This window comes from Haemorhous mexicanus, chromosome 12, assembly GCF_027477595.1.
Source record: "Haemorhous mexicanus isolate bHaeMex1 chromosome 12, bHaeMex1.pri, whole genome shotgun sequence".
NCBI lineage: Eukaryota > Metazoa > Chordata > Aves > Passeriformes > Fringillidae > Haemorhous > Haemorhous mexicanus.
The window spans coordinates 18,341,871-18,359,462 of NC_082352.1; the positions used below are offsets into that span (position 1 = coordinate 18,341,871).

General features: G+C 38.9%; 1 protein-coding gene across 3 annotated transcripts in view; it reads left to right on the forward strand.

Moving 5' to 3' along the window:
• The window catches only part of PLCG2 (phospholipase C gamma 2), a 53,519-nt gene that overhangs the window by 16,928 nt on the left and 18,999 nt on the right, over positions 1-17,592 (forward strand). For all 3 annotated transcript variants that reach the window (XR_009487986.1, XM_059857417.1, XM_059857416.1), the window contains exons 4-18: positions 1,725-1,818; positions 2,980-3,027; positions 5,432-5,516; positions 6,267-6,350; positions 7,694-7,737; positions 8,859-8,931; positions 9,796-9,897; positions 10,051-10,169; positions 11,090-11,175; positions 12,073-12,193; positions 13,255-13,423; positions 15,238-15,342; positions 15,567-15,656; positions 16,193-16,371; positions 16,755-16,955. Coding sequence is in view for 2 of the 3 variants with exons in the window: in XM_059857417.1 (XP_059713400.1) it covers positions 1,725-1,818; positions 2,980-3,027; positions 5,432-5,516; positions 6,267-6,350; positions 7,694-7,737; positions 8,859-8,931; positions 9,796-9,897; positions 10,051-10,169; positions 11,090-11,175; positions 12,073-12,193; positions 13,255-13,423; positions 15,238-15,342; positions 15,567-15,656; positions 16,193-16,371; positions 16,755-16,955 (1,600 nt within the window). In the remaining variant the exon portion in view is untranslated. The remainder of the gene's footprint in view (positions 1-1,724; positions 1,819-2,979; positions 3,028-5,431; positions 5,517-6,266; positions 6,351-7,693; positions 7,738-8,858; positions 8,932-9,795; positions 9,898-10,050; positions 10,170-11,089; positions 11,176-12,072; positions 12,194-13,254; positions 13,424-15,237; positions 15,343-15,566; positions 15,657-16,192; positions 16,372-16,754; positions 16,956-17,592) is intronic.

Consider the following 17,592-nt stretch of genomic DNA (forward strand, 5'->3'; position numbering starts at 1 on the left):
AAATCTTTAACTTAATTGCAAAATCTTAATGTGAGAAAAGGGAAATGCTTTGTAAGTATTTAAATACTGACAGCTTTTATTTATTATTATTATTTTTATTATTTTATTTTTTATTATGGGATTAATTTCTTATAGATTGCAGTATTAGAATACAAGTTTTTTGCAGTCAGATGCCTTTGAAATGAAAGACTAATCCTTTCTTAGAGGTTTTTAAATAAGTTTTACCATTGTTGACTGAAGCCTGTGAAAATTTTGAGTAAATGGCTGTGCTGACGTGCAGCTGTACCAGGGACTTCAGCTTGATTTCCTCTGACAGCCCCTCCAGTCCCTCCCCCATGGCAGTTCTCAAACCAGGCCTCTGCCAATGCTTTGAAATCACTTGGTACCATGAGCTGTTGCTGTAATGCTGAACTGCAGAACAACATGCTATAACTTTCAGCTCAGGGGGAAATCCTTTTCCTTGCTGAAGGGCTTTGTCGTGGTTCTTAAAACAATATAAAAGAATTGTTCCTTGAAGGGAATGGTAGCTGTCATAAGGGGCAGAATTGTCTTGGGAGAAGAATTGATTTGGCAGTGGTAGTGGGTGTTCTTTCCAAAATTGTAACTAATTGAAAAACATTTCAATGGGGAGCTGAGGCTGGGCTCCAGCTTCATCCTTGGGGGATAAAGCATTGTTTGAAAGTTTGTTTAAATAAAATGTAATCTTCACCTTTTGAGAAACTTGTTTGCTTTGAAGGCTGATAAAAGATTTCAGCTCCTGAGTGAAAATTATTTTTCAGAGCTGGTTTAATTGAAGAATGCCTTTGTGCAATTTCAGAGCCAGCCTGCTAAATCAAATGGACTTTGCCCAGCTGAGGCTGTAAAGATCACATCTCATGCAAGGTTATTGTAACTTAACTGGTATTTCCTAGGGAAAGCTGTGCCCAGCAAGCAGTTCCTCATCTTCTGTTGGGCTGAAGAATTCTCAAATGCAATCACGATAAATGGTGAAGACTCTTCTGGTTTGGGAAATGGAAAGGCAAACTAAATTTTAAACAAAACAAAGCAGTGGTATACTAATTTGCAGGGCAGGGAGGAAGATGTACCTGGCTTCTAGCTAGGCCACATAAGGAATTTTAGACCTTTTTTGACTTGTATTAAAATGTTTTATATATGCTACACCAATTTTGTACGTTGCTCCCTTTCTGTTTGCCTTGCCAAAATTTAGTCTGGGACAATCTGTTTTGAGAGGCGTGGCTAAGATAAATAGAAGGTGATGATGTCAAAAGCCAGTATATTGCAATTTTGTTGTAGGTTGCTGGGAATATAATGAACCAGCTTTATGCCATAGCAGCACTGAGTTCTTTTGCCTGTGTCCTTCAAGTTGCTCTGATCTGGGTCCTGGGCTTTTGCCACTTTGGAGACAGAAGATAAGAAAATGAATTTTGATTGTGTTACCACAGGAGCTCAGCAGTAGTTTTATAGTGTTTTTGCTGAAATATTGAAACTTTCCTACTCTGATAAAAGTCTTCTAAAAGCAGGTATTTTTTGTCAGAGCTTACCTATCCCCAAATGTATGCTGTTTTTATTAGCTTTATTAGTAGCAACATGAAGCGGTGCAATGAGATTTATCAAAGAAGAAGGTTATCAGCAGCTTTTTATACTACGGATTATCTAAACAAGTTATGTCTTGGTTTTGTGTTGGTTTTGTTTTGATGTTTACCATAGCATATTATTTTTTTCAGCTGACTCTAAAGATGATACTGATAAATGGTTGTGTGGCTTGAATATCTTGTATCAAGAGGTCATGAGTGCTCCCACGCCTGCAATCACAGAGAGGTACGTGGGCATATTTTCACTTTGTGAAACTGGGAATTGAAAGAGGAAAATCTGAAGGAAATTTTTAAAGTGCAACAAGTGGTGCTTGCCAATTACACTAAGAACACTTTCCAGTTAGTGTAGGACACTGAAACCTCATATGGAAATTCTCAATATCTGTTTTGCTACATAGGTGCTCTGGAGTCACCCTCTGCTTCATACACTAATGTGAACTTGCAATTCACCTTGTTCTGTGCACTCAAAACAAAATCTCTTCATGAGGTCACAAGAGCAGCTGGTGTTTGTGTGCTGGCTTCTTGGAAAATTCAAAAGTCAGCCATATGAAGGTGAAACTGCACCTTTGTCCTTTAGAGGATGTTGTGTATGAAGCTGCTCAGGCTCAGATTGCCAGTTCTGTGGACAAGGTTTCAGTATTTCAGTATTTTCAGTATGTCTCCTTACCCCATTGCTTTCTATCACTGCTGGCATTTTTGTTTGGGGCCAGTGCTGTTAGTGAGGATATGCTCTGCCCTCACTTGCTCCCTGATCAAATTGTGCCTTTGACACTGGTGTTGTCAAACAAGAGTAATTCCTGTTGAGGCTCTAGATCAGCTTAGAAGTGCATTCCTTTTTTAGATGAAAATTGTATATGTATTTATTTACTATTGGTGCAACTAGAAGTATTTTACTGTGCATCTAAAACTGACATGCACTGTAATGAGGATTTTCTTTAAAATTCCTTAAAACCCTCTCCCTTCCCTCTAGTTTTTAATTTTTATGCTTCCAACAGATATTTGAGCCAACAGCTCAAAGATAAATCTGGCAGAAATCATTGACTTTATGGAGTTACTCCAGTTTAGATTAGCTGAAGTTTTGGCTCACTTTATACTCTTACTTTTTTACAGCTTCTGGTTACTCATTTTTTCTGTCCTGCCCACCCTTCCCCTTCCTGTGTTGTTTATGTGACTTTGAAATACAGCAAAGTACATATTTACAAATGTGGTTAAAAAAACTGGCTGGATCATTGAATGCTGCACTGGTAATGTTTTTGCTTTGCTAAAAGAGATGAATCTTAAGACCTTTAAGTATTTCTATTGAGTTTTGTCTATAGATTTAGAAATTTCATTGGCTGCATATTCTTTATAATTCTTAGATTTATTTTTTTTCTCCCTCTTCTACAAGCTGGCTGAGAAAGCAGATCTATTCTGTTGATCAAACTAGAAAAAATAGGTAAGAAGTTCTATCTTTTTTCAGATTTTTGAGTGAATTTTTGTTGCAGATTCTAACATGGAATGAAAAGAAATAAAGAATTCATTGTCCAAAATGTGGAGCATGAGATCCCTGAAAATGGCATTTGCCCTTGCTTTAGCAACTTGAGTTTTGCCTTTTGCTAAATACAATGTGTTCATAGCATTCCCTCAGGTTTATATACATGGTATAATGAGGAAACAAATGATTGACAACTAAGTATTTTAAATTTTAACCTAGAATTACTTTGCCAGAATGAGCAAGATGTTATTTTAGAGATTGAGCTTGGCTGGCAACTGCCTGGCCATGGGCTTGTCTCTGCCTTGTATTTGAATAGACCAAAGCCAAAGATTCACCTCTGACCTGGTGCTTCTCATGTGAAAGAAGTCCCAGGGGTTCTAGCTCCCAGTGTGATGTGTGGCTTCATGTGTTTGGGTTTCAGTAGCTCCTTTCAGGTCCATGTGTGATGTGGCTTTGTAGCTTCTACACGCAAAGGAGACTTTTTAAAAAAATGAATTTAGCTGCACAGCTCTCCTTAGAGTTGCCAGAAATTGTTACACTGAGAAGAATGTTAACTTTTCCTCCCTTCTGTGTTATCATTTCACCATGATTTTTCTCTTTGTCTGGAACATGCATTTTATTATTAGGTACAAATCAGTGTAGAAAACTTATGCTTTTCCTGTTGTGTACACCTTTTCCCAAAAGCAAACTGCAGTGAGGTGTTTCACTGTGTGGCTGAGGCTGTGGTATTGCAGGAAATCACACCTTTGTGCAAGACAGCCTGTGGCACTGTGCAGGCTGAGCTGAGATCCCGTTTCAGAGCTGTGTTTCCCCAACTGGCCACAGTCCCATCCTGTACTGGACATTGTTTTGTACCCCCTGATGCATTTTCAGAACTAACTCTGCAATGGGGGTGTGGTGTTGGGGTTCACAAAGCAAAAGCAAATGTTATGATGGAGCAGCTGTGGCTGACAGTAGGTGACTGCTGAAGAGGTTTCGTTTGTTGCTTTAGGACTGTTTTATTGCTACAAGGCAGCTTGGTTGGGACCAAGGAGACTTGCACTGTGGAGAGGGCAGTTTTTCCTTCTCTTCCTAGATGATTCATGCTTTTAGAAAAATTCAGGATAGGAGTTAGGACTGAGGTCTGTTGTGTTCAGAGTTGTGTTTTTTAGGGAGGTTAATTGTAAAGGTTAGGCTACCAGGCAAGTCCTGTTCCACAGGTTGAATTTTTTTTCCAGTGGTAATGAAGTCCCAGCTCTTTGTTTTCTCTTGCCCTTGTTTGGCCAGAGGAAATTGCTTGTGCTTGGTGTTTAGTGTGCAAATGGAGTGCTCCTTCTTGCTCCTAATAGTGTTTTTTTCCAGAGGTCTGGCGACTAGGCGGAAAGCCAGGAATTTCCTGAGTTCTAATCTGGCTTGGGCATGGACTTTGGCTTAGTTCCTTCTTGCTTTGCCTCTTTCCCTCTTGCACAATGGAGATGAGAATATCTCACAGGGTAGCTGCTGGCATGGATAATGTAGAGTGGAAGTGTTACTTTCATCTACGTGCTGATTGGTTTTGTTGCTTTCAGGCAACTCTGTTCTGACCTTGTGTTTGCAGAGGTTTGATGGCTTCTGAGTTGTCCTGTAGGCCAAGGCAGAGTCCCTCAGTCTTGTTTTGTTGGGTGCTGTTGGTATTACTTTAATATTTTGTGGGCTTCAGCAATAGGACCCACAGGTCTTGTACCTGTGCTCCCTTGACTTGCTGCCTTGCTGTTATCTAGAAAACTTTGGTTTTTGAAGTGTTGCAAGGATATCATTGGGCATTCTGAAACTCTGAAAAGAATCAGCTGGTCTGTGTAAATGGAATTGGAAGAGAAGACTTGGTGGGGAGAGGAGAATGAGATCATGCTCAGATGTTGCAGAAGGGAAGAGTCTTGCTGCTGCAAGTCATCGTTACCAGACTGAATAACAGCCTAAGAAAAAATGGTATTGAGAACTGGGCCTTTTTATTTTCTGTTTGTGCTCATCTGTTCAGTACAGCCTTTGCATGATGTCTTCTGTGTCTGTAGTCCAGTTTCAGTGGAAGAAAGGCTGCAGTTCATCTGACCGTGTGTAAACATCTACATTTGAGCTGATTATCTAGATCTGATTATTGCTGAGAGAAATACATATCTATGCAACATGGTTATTTTAATTCCAAATTACTTGAAATGCCTGTTTCTCCATGTCCAGCTTGCTTCCATGTAGCTGTTAAGTTTATATAAGTTTACAGGTATGTGAGATGAACGCCACACAAAATGTTTCAATAGTCATATTTTTGTGTTGATAGAAAATATAAGTACCTGACTAGACACAATACATCTATTGTGATTTTGCTATCCTTTTTTTTCTCTTTTTTTCCCCTCAGTATCAGTCTTAGAGAGCTGAAAACTGTCCTTCCCCAAGTAAACTTCAAAGTGAGCAGCATGAAGTACTTGAAGGATAAATTTGCGGTAATTACCTGATTACTCAAATGTCTTTGGTATTATCTGATAAGTGTTGATGTTTCTTTTTAGGACACTTCCTTTTTTTTTGATTTGCATCATGTATGGTTAAATAAATGATACTGATTAATCTGTCAGCTTGACTTTGCCTATATCTGAGGGTATAGAAAATACAGACATAAATGTTCCTTCTTTTCACTGTGTGGGTGACCAAAGCCAACATTGGGTTTTGAGCTCCAGTACTGAGCAAGTACATACAAAAGTATTTTATCTTTCTTTTTCTTCTATATAAATTTCATCTTATATTTTTTCAATATGATCAAATAATAACCTCTCCAGCTAATGCCAATATTAATAACTTTTGAAGGTCATTCCATTCCTACAGGAACCTTGAATATCCCCACCCTTTCCTGCTTTCCACCTCTCCACCCTTAAAGCAGACATTCTTGCTTCTGCTGGCCCAGCTAACAATGACTAAATGATGCTCCACTTCTCTCTTGGTCATGGAAGTGGAGTGAGGGTGCAAAATGCAAGGCCAAAGATGGGGGCTAGGAGCACTATGTCATAAACCAACATCTGTTTTCTTGTTTATATTCTTAAAAGCATAAATAAATTTAAAAATCCAAGTGGGTTAAAAATAAATAAAGTTGGAATAGAACAGAATGTAAGAGAGAATGCCAACTGGAGTAAGAGTTACCCGTTCACTGCAAGGGCAGTTCAAGGAGTTCTAAATTCACTGTGTGCTACTTTGTGTTGTAGGAAATAGGTGCTCACAAGGAAGAGCTTACTTTTGAACAATTTCATTTGTTCTACAAGAAAATCATGTTTGAACAACAGAAATTGGTAAGCTTTTCATAAATTGTCTTCATACTGTTCAATCGCTGCATCAGAGTAGTCAGAGCTGGTTCTTTTTGTTTGTTACTGATTTTGTTTTTTCCTCATTCTTGTACCAGAAAAAGAGTGAGTGCTGTACTTGATGTGTAGATAACAGTCACTGTCAGCAATTGGCCTAAGGAGATGAACAAGTCATTCATGTTGCTTCTTGTGTGTTGGTAGTAGAGATAGGCGCAGACATTAGTGGGTTTTTTTGGAGGAGTTCTTTTTGTGAGTTTGTTCAGGATGCTGAATGTCTTTTCATTAGGTTTGGCTGGTATTTTTTACTGGTAGAAGCAATTCCATATTACCAGCAGCAAGTCCATTACAGGACATGCATGAGACAGTCCTTGGGAGGCATAAATGCTGTGGAATTACATTTTAGCTAATTTAAGTGGGCAACTGCCTGACTGTTTCTTTGTATTTGCTGTACAGATTCATGAAGCTGGTAGAGACTGCATACTTTTAGTGACTCTGAAAGTTAGGAACCCTTTAAAACTGTGTGAAAACACATAATTTGAAATTACTTGCATGAATATCTTTCTTCACTATGTGTTTATTGTGTATTCAATTTTAATTTTGCAGATGCTAAAGTAGAAGCTTGGATAATCAAAGTCAATGCTGATTTTCTGGCAATACAGCTTGTGCTGTTTAAAAGTGATGCTAAAATCATGGTGAAGTGATAAAAAACCTAGATTAACTGGCAGGATTTTAGTTTTGGCCATGAAAGTCCTGTTAATTAGCCTGAGCAGAAAGCTGAAGAGTAAAACACACAGCAAGGAGCCTCTCTGACTTCTTTAAGCTCCTGTTATTGCCCTGTGTGAATCACTGCAAAGAAATTTCTCAATTTGCTTACAAGTGCTTTGGGTCACTTGATAAGTTTCCTGCAATCTCTAACGATGCTGTGCCAAGTTAGAAACAATTTAGGTTTTATATTCACTTGAATAAATGTGATGGGTGATACTTAATTCCAGTTTTTCTGGGATATCAAACAGTAAAAGCTCCCCAGAAATTTGACTGCTTGTATAAGGTGCTTTATCAAAGCAAGTATTTTGTCTGAGAATTGTGTTCACATTGAAAGGCCTGAAGTGCAGCTGCCAGCCTTGGCAGTATGCTTTTTCTTATGCATTTAATTAAAAATGTGTCTTGCCAACTTGTGTGCAACTTCTCTAGAGCAGACAGGCATTTAGTTCCCCTTTCCAAACCAATGAATATTCTTAGATGGACTTAGATAGAAAATTGGATATTATTTTATTATTTATGCTTTTTTCCTTTTTATGTTTCTTTTTTGTTTGTTTGTTGTTTGTTTTAAGATTCTTGATGAATTCAAAAAGGATTCCTCTGTTTTCATTCTTGGGTGAGACTCTTCATTGGTATTATTTTTCTGAATTTTCATATGGTTGTAGTGTTGCAGGTTTGTTTTTATATTACTTCACTTTTTGAAAAAAAAAATTTTTTGTTCTAATTTTCTAGTAAGTGAAAAGAAATCATGACTATTTTTGCATTCAGAAAGGTGAACTTACATTGGGAGTAAGTCCTGGTGATTGCTTTTTGCTTTCTGACTATAAAAATTGTATGGACTGAAGTTGCCTGTCCTCTGATTTTATAAAGAGCTGAATAGAGCTATAGAAGGATAATTTGATGCAGAAATTTTTGCTTCAGTCTGGAGAGTGGTGTGGTACACAGGCTTTGCCTAGACCAGAGCTGAATGCTGATAGTAATGGTTTCTGCATCTTCCACTTGATGGACTTGAAAGTTTAAGTAAGATGTGTACAGCATGGAGAAAGTGCCAGGCGTTGCTAACCCACTGATTGTGGATTAAACTGGTTTATCTTAGTTTTGAATATGTCACTAACAGATTAAGGAAGTAACTGTGAAATTTGCTCTGAGTATACTGAGTATTTCCTTAGCTCTGGGTCATGTAATAATTAAACTGTGAGGCTGCTTAAAAGAACAGATTTGTGAGCACCTTCCTGGTACCAGATGCTGCTGTGGTTGTGACTTACAGAAGGCACATCAGTGATATTGCTTTTCCTTGGTGCCACTGCACCTTCCCCCTCCTTTTCATAAGATTTTGGTCTATCACAGTAGTTAATCAAAATATTACATAGAAGGAGTTACTTGTGAAGTGTAGCTCTGTGATAATTTAAAAGAAGCTTTTCTATGTGCCTCAACTAATCTTACCAAAACCCTGGTCAAGTTAATGCAGCTCATTTGCTACGAAGCAATGACTACAGATTTGGTGATTTTCTCAATGAATCCCTCTCAGAAGTACATCAGGAATCCAGGAGGCTCAAAATACAGTAATTGGATAATACAAGCCTACTCTAAATCCCATTGAAATTATAAAAAGTCTCTTGCTGGTGGCAGCACCTTTATACTGTAAATCCAAGATACAAACCCATGTCATCTTCTGCTGTAACATCTGATTAACCTCTCTTATTTCTTTAGCTTCACTTTCCCTTTCTTTTTTTAAAGAAATACTGACCGTCCAGATGCTTCAGCAGTTCACCTCCATGACTTCCAGAGATTCCTGCTACATGAGCAGCAGGTGGGAAGGTCACAGAAATACTGAACTCTTTTTCTTGGGGTTGTATCACAGAATTGTGTGCTCATTAAAAAGAAATGTGGAGAGTCATAGAATATGATTGCTGCCACTGCAATACTGGGCCTTGGAAAGATTTCTCCTTTGTTGCCATTGAAGTCCACAAGTACTATTATTTTTCATTTATATAAAGCTTCTGAAAGTGCACCAGAGGACAAGAGGGAGGACAAAGAAAATAAGATTTTAACAAGCCTCTACTTAGTCATGTAGATAAAGAGACAAGATTAGAAATAAATGCTGTGTGCAGTCAGAGATGAATTCCTGGTCTGGTCAGTGCTGTCACCAGAGGGGCACTGGGGTAATGCCTTGGCCATGGCCCCATTTTTGCAGCTCTCACATTGCTGCCTGCCTGCATTGCAGTCAGAGGTAATTTCCTGTTGAATGGAGCCAGTTAGATGTCCCGTGCCAGCAAGCAGATAAGGATGAAGGTGGGGATTGGAAATTTGTCTTCATGGATTTCTATAATGTTACTTAGCACAGACTCCATGTGAAAAAATGGTAGAGTATTTGCTGAGCTCCAGGTTTGCAAATGTGATTGAAAAGTGAGACTTACACTTCCTGTGTAAGTTTGCTACTTTCTTTTTCTCCCAATTTCACTGTTTTCAAAGGATGTTTTCTAGGGCACTTAGAAATTAGAGAGATTATAGTTAAGGCATGTCCAAGGAGGCCAGCTTTTTTTCCCTGTCAATGCACATATGTACTTACATAGAGTCTCTCTCTGTAGATCTCTCTGTTCCTTGTTTGGTTTTTGTATTGAATAACACCACTTATAAAGTTGTTTTTTTTTTACTGCATTGCAATTATCTGAAGGAATCTTGGGCACAGGATCTCAGTAAAGTCCGAGAACGAATGACAAAGTTTGTTGATGACACTATGAGAGAAACTGCTGAACCTTTCCTCTTTGTTGATGAGGTGAGATAATGGTGCTTTGTAGTAGTTCTCATAGACTTCTTTCACAGAATTTTCACTGGGTGGCAGGACCTCTAGTTGCCTCTTGCTGCATTGCTGGGTTTCTTTTATTCTCAGAGGGTAAAAATGTTTAAATTCAGTCTTTTTGTATTGTAGTTCCTCGCTTACCTATTTGCAAAAGAAAACAGTATTTGGGATGAGAAATATGATTCAATAGATGTGCAGGACATGAATAATCCTTTGTCCCACTACTGGATTTCCTCCTCTCATAACACGTAAGTTACCAAAAGTCCCATTGTCTATCCCAGTTCAAACAAATGTAGGAATGTGAGAGAGACAGTAAATTATGCCAGAAATGTGCTCTGTGGATGTGTGAAACATTCCTACAGTGTGGTCTAAATGTGACAAATGGAGTTTCTGTGACTCTTTTTTCCCCTTCTCATAAGATCTTAAAGCTTTTGAGATAGAACTCGGCTGCCAGAAAACCCAAGTCCTGGTAAAAAATAGAAAGTATTTTATTGGTAATATAAAGTAAAAAATATGAAGTATTGAGTTGAAACTGTTTTGAAAGCCTTTCTGCTTTCAAAAATTTAAGTTACCTGAAGGGGCTTCCTTTTTTTCCAAGCACCAACAGCCTCACTGAGCTCATGTCAGTCAGAATTCATTAACTGAACAAAGCATGTGATGATGAGTTTGAGCTGTCTTCAAATGAAGGGGATTTGCTTATCTGGCACTGTAGTGGAAAACAAGGTGTAAAGGGAGGGAGGAGAGATGAACAAATAAAATAATGCAGGGAATGCAATAAAGTGAATATGGATATAGTATACAGGTGTATTTTGAAGGGTGATATTACTCTAAATATCTTCCACATGCTCATGCATGAGCATAATGAGGTTTAGGTAGGTTTCAAAGCTCATGATTTGCTCTCTAGAAGGATGTCAGGTTGGTTGCTATTTAGATTGAGTCTTTTACCTCCTGTAATTTGGTCCATTCAAAAGCCTGATAGCATTAGGTTCAGCAAAGTCTGGTTCTTCCATCAGAATTTAAAAAACCAAAACAAACCAACAACAAAAAGACAACCAAAAAAGTCAACATACATTGTCCATAACAGGGGGCAAAATGTCACTTAGTGAGTGAGTTAGAACTGGTCGAAATTGGCTGCCTCTCTTTTTTAACATTTCCTTTTGCTCCTTAGATACCTGACAGGAGACCAGCTTCGCAGTGAATCTTCCACAGAAGCTTACATCAGGTGCCTCAGGATGGGGTGTCGATGTATTGAGTGTGAGTAAAGAGCTTGTGGAGTGGTTTGGAACATTTGGTCTGTACAAGTAGTTTCCCCTGTTTACCAAGAAAGAAAAAAGAACTGAAATCAAGAACTGTTTGCTTTCTGAATTTGAAGTTAGTCATATAAAAATCACTGATTCCTAAATTGTTTTTCTTATGTCTCACCAATGCCTCATTCACTTCCTCTGATTCTTGTTCCCAGGCAGTTTTAAGAGAGTCTTCCTAAATCTCCTCTCACTTTACACCAAAAATTCAATCCTGAATACTCCAGCTTAACTCCTAAGCTTTCATATGTATAGCATAGATAGTTTATTTACCTTCATTGTAATACAGACGAGCCTAAGGCACAGAGATTTTTCTGATGTTGTGCCTTTTGTCATCCTGTTTAACTTGCTTGTAAATCAGTTAATGTCTTTGTTCTCTAGCAATTGTGTATGTGTCTGCAGCTCTGTACTTGTGTTCCTTATTGAGAATTTTCACTTCAATTTCATGTTGTTTATTTGACTAATGCAAAATGTATCTCAAATTAGAGTTTCAGGGTTGAAATAAACAAAAGACAGAAGCTCTCAGCTTGTCGTTCGTTGGAGTGTATTTATCCCTGGAAAATTACTGTAAACTAGTAGATTGACACCATAGTTGCCTGAATCTCTTATTTCCAGATTCCCACACAATAATGCTTTGGGAACATTTTGTAATGTATTTTATTTTTCTTGCTCTTACTTAAGTAAACTCAGTTTCGTCTGTAAGAGAATAAATTCATCTGATGGAATGTTTTTTTAGAATATTGAGGTCTGTGAATCAGTTATAGAACACTGAAGTTTTGGATGTGTTCTTACCAGAGTCATTTAAGGAGCTACCTGGTCTCTTACTTTTCCCACTGCTTGTGTTTCCTAGTGGATTGCTGGGATGGTCCTGATGGGAAACCCATCATTTACCATGGATGGACACGGACAACAAAGATCAAATTCGATGACGTAGTGCAGGCAATCAAAGACCATGCCTTTGTTACATCTGAGTAAGCTTTATTTTCCTTCAGCCTGTTTCCATATGCTTAGACCTTTCTGAACTGAATTTCTCTGTAATTTAGAGCAAAAAGTAATCAGAGAAGTATGGATTCTAGTGGCCTTTACAATTGCCAAATGTGAGTGTTTAATAGGTGCTTTTTAGAGGAAGAGTCCCAGTGCATAACCATTTGTTGCTAAGGAAGATAGTGAATGCCCTAAAGTAGTTTCCAGCTCCACTTTTGAGTCTTCTTTTATTAAGTTGCAAGTGAAACTTCAAATGCTTAATAGTATGTCTTAAATCTTACAAAAAATTAACAAAATGGTACAATTGACAAATAATAGTCTGTCACGTGGTGTTTCTGTTGTAGGAAGGGTCTTAGCTGAGAAGACACACAACTCATAGCATGTCTCCTGAACTGGTAACATCAGTTCAGAGCTGCATCTCTGCCCTTCTTTAACTTGTGCTGAGATGTCCTTAACATGAAAAATATTACCCAATAATTGGGGAAGAAATCAAGCTGTCGGTGTCCTGTCTTGCCATGTTACCACTTGGACACAGAGAGGCAATATTTTCCTCTGTGGCTCAGTGTCTGCACAGGAACTTTGTGTTAGTGGCAACCATTACATAGGATGCATTATGGTTTCAGACTCTTCTCAGAGTACATGTGAAGGAAAACAGAATTATAATTTTGAGGAGAGGAGAAACAAATTTTCACATGATGATGCTTTAGTAGTGAAACTGTGCCCAAAGAGCTCGGAGGGAATCTTTGTCTTGCAGATATTCAAATCTTCGCTGGATAAAGTTCTGAACAACTTGATCTAATCTAGGAATTGGGCCTTCTCAAAGAAGGGGTTTGAATTAGATGGGCCTTCACAGGTTGCTTCTGACCTTGGCAACTCTGTGATTGCAGATCTGTTATTATTTGTTGTGTCTATATCTTCCTTTTGTTTTCTTGTTTCCTTTAAATATTTTTCTCTCATCTGGGGGCTGAGGGAGGGTGTTGTCTTCCTTGCCTTGCCAGCTGTAGCAATAAGAAATGATCTACATTGACCTTGGTTTTGTCCACCAAAGATACCCAGTGATTCTGTCAATTGAAGAGCACTGCAGTGTGGAGCAGCAGCGACACATGGCCAAAGTGTTCAAGGAGGTGTTTGGGGATCAGCTCTTGATGAAGCCTGTTGAAGCCAGTGCAGATCAGCTCCCATCACCAACCCAGCTGAAAGAAAAAATCATCATCAAGGTAGGCTTGCTTTGTGTGCTGGGAGATAAAGTAGGAAAACAGGAGCAGGAGCCTGACTTCACATATTAGTTTCAAGAAACCCCTTGCTTGAAGTGTTTACTGGTTACATTTGCCAGTAACGTACAGTGTTCTGTAAAACTCTGTATTAAAGTGCTTCCTCTTGGTTTCCTTTGCAGTAAGTGTTGGCAGTTCAAGTGCCAGATCAAACGTCAGCTCTTTTCTAAAGGTCTTCTACCTCCTGAAATGTCACTGCTAAATTTCAGCGAGGGTTCACTGCTGCAGATGTTCATCACAGACGTTTTACACCATGCGGCCTGCTTAAAAATGATAGAAGTATGTTCTTGAATAGGAAGATAGATCAGTATTACTATTTTTTTTTTCAAAGACTGCCCTTCATTCAAGTGAAACCCAAAGCTCTTGCGGCTGCACACTGAAGTTGTAAGGATTTCACAAATTGATGAGTGTTTAAGTCAGTGTGATTTAAATATGCAGTTTAGTGAGCCACTTGTGAAGCACAGAGGCACTGCTCTGACAAGGCTCCCTGTTAGTGTTGGACCTTGTGGGCAGTGCAGGTGTTTTATGAGCTCTGTTGTGCAACAACAAAACAACCAAAAGATTTCTCAGATTGAAACTGTGGTAGAACTTTTCGAACGGCAAAATTTGGTGAAGACTCTCAGGGCTGCTTGTGATCTCTGTAGTAAAATAATAATTACTTTTGTCTGTGCTTCTGTTTTCGTGCTCTTCTAACAGTGTTGCATCCTATGTGTTAGAAATCTGAATGGAAGAAATAAGGGTAGATGGGTATTAGAATATGCTCTTGAATGTAAGATTGGAAAAACCCCACTATAAGGCGGAAAACTTCTGTGCTTAAGTTTTTGGGTATTTTTTTGTTCTCTCCACACTGTCTGTTGTTTCCGTGCAGAGCAGAGAGGGGATTTGCAATAGGCACGTGATTAATAATAATGTGACAGATCTGGTTTAAAGGGAATTACAAACTATAACGGGTGTGCACAAGAGAACATCCATATCACTCTGTGCTGTCTAAAAGAGCAGTGACGAGTCTTTAAATAGATCAGCACCTGCCAGTGAGCCGATTGTGTTGTTTGGCTTTTGTTTGGAAAATGTTGTCAGTAAACAGTCAGAGGCAACACCTACTTCACTGGCCTGTGAGATTTTTCAGGTAGGCCTGTCAAAATGAAATCAGCCAAGAGTAGGCTGTGCAGAACTGAACGTGGTTGAGGTCTGATAGGAGGTGATTAATCCCATCATTAACTGCAGTTAGGTAATTGATGTTGCCTCTGGCCCCTTGAGACACTTTTGTGCACACTCTGAAGAAAGTAGAACTTGACCCCTTTTTTCATAAGGGATTTCCCCTGTACTCATTTTTCTTATAAAAGGGTGAATTCCTCATTCATTTTAATTCCTTATCTTTTCCTTTTGTTTTGAGTTTTGTTCCTTATGTGCTACTTTCTGCAGAAGGATTCCTGTTTATCCTTATTTCTTGGTAGGTGTCACTTCATGTTTTCTGTTCTCCAAAGAATAAGGAGATTGTATCAAACTACTTTTTTCCTCACTGTTTCAATGATACCTCTGCTAGTTTTTTTAACTTTTATTAATGGGATCTAAATTTTAAAGAACCAAATTCCAGCCCTGTTATTCCTTGTGGAACAGCTGCTGTTATGATAATGACAGAAGGTGGCTGTGCAATAGAGGGAGATACTTCCAGTAACTCTGAATGTGCTGAAAGACTATGACTGGTTTTATGTGTGATTATCTCTGAGTGTGTGAATGTTTATTTTTTTCTGGTTTTTAAGCACAAAAAACTGGGGCCAAAGGGAGACATTGATGTGAATTTGGAAGAAAAGAAAGAAGAAAAGAAGCAACAAGGAGAACTTTACATGTGGGACACAATAGAGCAGGTATTATTTCTATGACATCTGCTGCAGGTTGTTAATCAGTTCTGTAATACTGAAAATTTACATGAATTTCCTTAATATTTCTGCAAGTAATATTTTCAGCTGAACAGGTATGGATGAGGGGAAGAAATTATTTTTTTTTATTGTTGCAGCCTGTTTTGAGATTGTGGTTGAGAGTGTTTAGTGAGTTTCCCTTTGTAATGGTTTTAATATCTCCTACCTTTCAGAAATGGACTCGGCACTACTGTGCTATTGCTGATGAGAAGCTTTCATTCAGTGATGATATAGAACAGAGTGCTGATGAAGATTCATCCAAGGTGATGACTGTGTTTTATTGTTAAAGCATGTTCCTTTTATTATTTCAGATTATTTCAATGTCTACAGATGTGTATTTTTTATTTTTAGTTTTAGACAGTCTGTATTAGATAACAAGTGTGGGGATAAAAAAAAACTATAAAAGGGTCTTTGCCAAGGTCAACTCTAGTTAACCTTATTTTTAATAAAATAACTTTTTCCCTTGGTTAGTGGGGGACTTGCAAGGAGGAGTACAAGGACAGTGAAATATAACTTCAGTACTTCTGTGCTAATGCTGATGTGTGCACTAAGTCTTTAAAGTGTTACTGCTCTTCTCAAACTAAGCAGAATGGACTAATGTGTGTTGTGTCATTAACGGGTTACTTGGCTGATGTGGATGGTAAAGCAGGCTAATTATAATGGTGATTGGCTGGAGAGCTCAGGCCTAGGAAGAACTGAAATCCTGAAATAGTAGATATATATAACCAATAACAAGTACTTAGTTTCAAAGTCATAAAAATAGAAATGCGGTATAAAAAATTCTTATTTTCTGGTCTAGGAGGTGAAACGAACTGAACTGCACTTAAAAGAGAAATGGTTCCATGGGAAAATGAAAGGGGGGAGAGCAACTGCTGAGAAACTGCTGCAGGAATATTGTGCTGAAATGGGTGGCAAGGATGGGACATTCCTGGTTAGGGAAAGTGAAGCTTTCCCTGATGACTACACCTTATCATTCTGGTATGGTCACTGTCATACAATTGTAAATGGGGGATTTGTTTGTCTGGGTTTGGTGTTTTCTTTTTTTCTTCTGGTTGGAACATTATAAGGAATAGTGTCAGATGGATTTCTGAGCCAGAGAGCTATCAGACCAAATTTTGCAGAATAAGTTTATGCCAGATTTTAAGTGACTGTCAGTTGAAAATTACTGGTTTTGGTCCTGTAACCTCCCTTGTCAGAATGTTTGTTGTTTATTACTTTGGCTGTTTTATGAGGTGACACAGATTTCTTGCCTCTTCACAAGTTCCCCAAGTAATTGACCAGGAATGGGTGGGGAAATGTTTCAAAAAAAGAAAATCTGTTACAAGCCCTGTATTTCCCTTATGCCCCCTCTACTCCTTCAGGAGATCAGGCAGAGTCCAGCACTGCCGGATCCGTTCCACCAGCGATGGGGACACTGTGAAATACTACCTGACAGACAACCTCACCTTTGACAGCATCTATGATCTCATCCAACACTACAAGGAGGCCCACCTGCGATGTGCTGAGTTTGAGCTGCGCCTCACTGATGCTGTGCCCAACTCCAGCCCTCACGAGACCAAAGAGTGCGTATAGAATCCGAGCACTGCTCTCGTGTCAGTGTCCTAGCCTTGCTTTAGGTGGGTTTTTGCATAGAAGATTCCCTGGATTCAGGAGCACATTTCAGTGTTGCTTGTCTGTGGAAGTTTGAGGAATAGGCTTCCTGAAAGATGCTGAGGGAGAATGATGACTTTGTGAGAAACTGGTACAACAAAGAGTGGTGACTGGAAAGCAAATTTCCTAGCAGCAATGGGAAGATCAGTGAGAACTGTAGTGCTGTGGAAATGTGCCAATCCTTCTTTTGTCTGTGCTGTGTTTTACAACACCCAGTGGGTTGGGTTGGATGTTTAGTAGTTGGCTGTGGTTTGGCAACTAAGTGGTCATGGCCTGTGCCATCTGGAAGCTCTGTTCCTGGGGCAGTGAGCCCAAATAGCTACATTTGCTAACCCCACCCTCCACCTCGCCCTGTCAGAGCTGGTTAGGCTGACTTCACCCTGTGTGATAGGAACTAAGCATGGTGTTTATTTCCAGCTGGTAATTGTCTGCATAGATCCTGGGCAGAGCTTGCTCTTGTTTTTTGTGCAGAGCATTGTTATCGCTGTTATCGTTTTGTTTTCTTTGCAGCGGGCAAAAGTAAATCTTCACATGTAAAATACTAATCAG